At 39.8% G+C, this 3,286-nt stretch overlaps 1 protein-coding gene across 1 annotated transcript in view; it reads right to left on the bottom strand.

The window, feature by feature from the left end:
* Positions 1-459: 459 nt before the first annotated feature.
* The window catches only part of Pmar_PMAR013536 (conserved hypothetical protein), a gene marked incomplete at both ends in the record, with an annotated part of 5,236 nt that continues 2,409 nt past the window's right edge, over positions 460-3,286 (bottom strand). Inside the window, 6 exons of the mRNA XM_002771402.1 lie at positions 460-657; positions 1,179-1,291; positions 1,824-1,900; positions 1,950-2,051; positions 2,088-2,236; positions 3,195-3,283. Of these exons, the coding sequence (XP_002771448.1) occupies positions 460-657; positions 1,179-1,291; positions 1,824-1,900; positions 1,950-2,051; positions 2,088-2,236; positions 3,195-3,283 (728 nt within the window). The remainder of the gene's footprint in view (positions 658-1,178; positions 1,292-1,823; positions 1,901-1,949; positions 2,052-2,087; positions 2,237-3,194; positions 3,284-3,286) is intronic.

The following is a 3,286-nucleotide window of genomic DNA, read 5'->3' as shown; positions in this document are numbered from 1 at the left end:
AGATCAGACCTTCAAATCTTCGAAAGCCCACAGTTTACAACTCCTAGCAACTCCGTCCTTGTTGCCTACCCAAACAAAATATCAATCCGAATTCAATTTTTATCAATTAAATAAAACAACAATTTATCAGCAACACTCAACTGCATAAAGCCAGACGCCGAATCGAACCAATAATTTATAATCCCCCCCACTCCAAATTCATGAGTAACTTTCCCTATATGGTACTTCCTCAACAAACCCCATCAACTATGACTCAACAGCATCCATACAGTCATATTCAGCGAAACGGTTAGCACAGTCGACTATCCACCAACCAACCCAGGTTCAATTCTCGGGTCAGTCACCCTCGAACAAACATATCGGATAGAAAAATTACTCAACTCTCAACAACAAAAAACAACAGCGAATGCCTGTCAACAAGGCAGATGCCAAACAATCGATCATCTAGGCGCGCGCGATTTACATACTGCCATACTGCGGTCCTCCACCTCCTTCTGGGACAGTCCACTGTATGAAATGGCCAGGCGTTTTGATACTGCAAGTTTTACAGTGAATACAGTTCTGTGCATGGATGGTGAGCTTCCCTTCATCGTCGTATTCATACACTTTAGCTGGGCAGAATCTTTGCTCGGGGCCTTCGTATTGGGCAAAGGAAACCTACAATGGAGTTCCACGGCCACCCTAGTGATATGTAAAACACTAGTGAAAACACATTTCACGACTACTGCATATCACCACGAATATCAACTAACTTTTCACCGAGTTTTACGACGCCACTTCACGTAAAACGGGCTGTTATGAAACTTCAATGCAGAACCAGGACGGTTCCTGAGTAGTGCCTCACAGCCGGGGCTAATTGTATAGCCTATACAGTTGTATATTATAAACCCCTATTCAGTATACGAGAGGAATATATATATATACTGTTGTGACCCTAGGGAAGGTGAACTCGACATAGCAATAAAGGAGTTGATAAGAGATTTAATAATGATCCATCTATGATTGCAAACACGGAAATATCTAGCTTAGCTTATCACAATCTGAATGGATTACATATCTTAGAGCGATCGCACAAAAAGGGACATAACAACACTATATATTATACTATATAATATAATACTATAATATATATATTTCCTTACTAATTGTAACCCGAATTTACACCTCGCTACTACTACCTCTTTCGGGAACTTTTCCATCCCAGGTTTGATCTTCAAATGGGAAGGTTGATCAGCCTCGTGGTCCACCCCTGTCAACGGCAGCTGGTCTGTCAAGTCGAATGTCAGTTTACCTACAAGCAACCATTATTACTCAATCGAGTTTCACAACAACCCGTTTTACGCGAAGTGGTGCAAAACTCCGTGAAAAACTAGGCGATATTCGCGGTGATATGCAGTAGTCGCGAGATACATTTTTCACTAGTGTTTTTCATATCACTAGGGTGGTGAAACTCTAATACAGTCTACTTCATCAATTTTCTCATGTGCGAGCTTCTAGTGTTGGAGTATGAATACATGTTCACCTTTCGCAGCTCAGTTCGTCAGTTTTCACACTAATTCGACCACAATCGATAAATCAATGAGAACTTCTCTAAATTTCCACACAATTTTCAATACTCCTCCACACTACTACATCCAAAATAACTCAGTCAGTCATGCACTTTAACTTACGACAGACTTGTCCATTCGTGTAGAGGTTAATGGATAATTACCACCATCTTTGTCATTGGTGTAATTCCACTTTTACACTTTTCCACGACAGTCAATTTTCCCTTTAAAATTTTCACACATCCACTCTGCGAGAAAACCACAATTCCTCCCCACTACCATCAGGCTTCGGATAATCTATAGCTTTGCATTTCTTCTCTTTACGCGTTCTAGCAGCATCATCCTTGGACCACCTATAATAAAAATGTAGCGGAGCGAAGCAACTATATCAACTACTACTACTTGAACGTCCATGGCTCTCTCCCTTTACTGAGTAACCAGAAAGCGCCATACCCCAGCCCCGAGAACAAACCCGTCTTAAACGCTGGATGAATATTACGTACACTCTAAAAACTTGCATATCATCAAATTGGCAAGAACTATATTACATATAACTCTTTATACACCCAACTGTCCTTCATCGCATGTTCATATCTAGACGATACATATCCAGGTTTTGCACCATCACTAATGTCAGCAACCGCCGACTCCGCAGCCAGCATTCCCGTCTTCATCGCAGTATGCGTCCCCTGAAATAAAAACAAAATTAACTTTCCAATTTTCGCACACATCACAGAAATTTTCCAAAAAAATTGACCAAAAATTCTTTCAATTTCGTTATTATTAAATTGATACCAATCCAGCTGCATATCATGAATCACCCACCGACAATATCACCAATAACCTCAAATAACATGTAGCAGCAATTATAATATTTTCCTATCAGATCGTTACTCTGTAAAGGAAGATTCTCATGTCTCAGCAATGCCGCAATAGACTTTCTTTACATCTACATCTCTTCAAATGATAGTTTTGTACACTATGAACAAGTATTTCTAACAGTGTTCATGACTATCCGCGACCACTACTGTAGTCGCATAGGCTACCTATATAGTGTTCATATATCTACCATAGACATACATGCAAATTGCATATCTGTCTATGATGAAGATATGAAATACAAATTAGATATAAAGTAATGATGTACTTATTGAACTCTCTGCCGTGTTACACACTATCTACGGGTTCATACTGCGGGCTCAGACAGCAGTGACTGAGCCCGCAGCCATACCTCTATACTGGCTATTACTCGCCTGCTCGGAGGGGTGCTGCGCAGGAAGAAGTAGAAGAATGATGTACTTCATCATGATGCAATGATGAAGTACAAATCAGCGTATCTCTTCAGAGTATCATCCATATATACAATACACCACTATATCGAACAAACTTCATAACTATCTGTAGCCACTATATTATAGTTGCATAGTCTACCTCTACAGTGTTCATATCTTTATCACAGACTTGCAAGCAATGAAGTACAAATCAGTATATCTCTTCGAAGAATCATTCACATACCATAAATAGAATAAACTACTATATCGAACGAAGTTCTCATTATATTATAGTTGCATAGTCTACCTATATAGTGTTCATATCTTCATTATAGACACACATGCAATGAACAACAATAAGATCGCCTTATATTACCTTAATCTTGAGTACATTCAGGAAGCCCGCAGCATCACCAACCAACATACCACCTGGGAAGGCCACTGAAGGTAGTGCTTGATAACCACCTG

The sequence above is a fragment of the Perkinsus marinus genome, assembly GCF_000006405.1.
Source record: "Perkinsus marinus ATCC 50983 genomic scaffold scf_1104296962870, whole genome shotgun sequence".
In the NCBI taxonomy this organism is placed as follows: domain Eukaryota; phylum Perkinsozoa; order Perkinsida; family Perkinsidae; genus Perkinsus; species Perkinsus marinus.
Note: the sequence above shows the minus strand (reverse complement) of the source record. Positions and strands in the feature narration are given on the sequence as shown.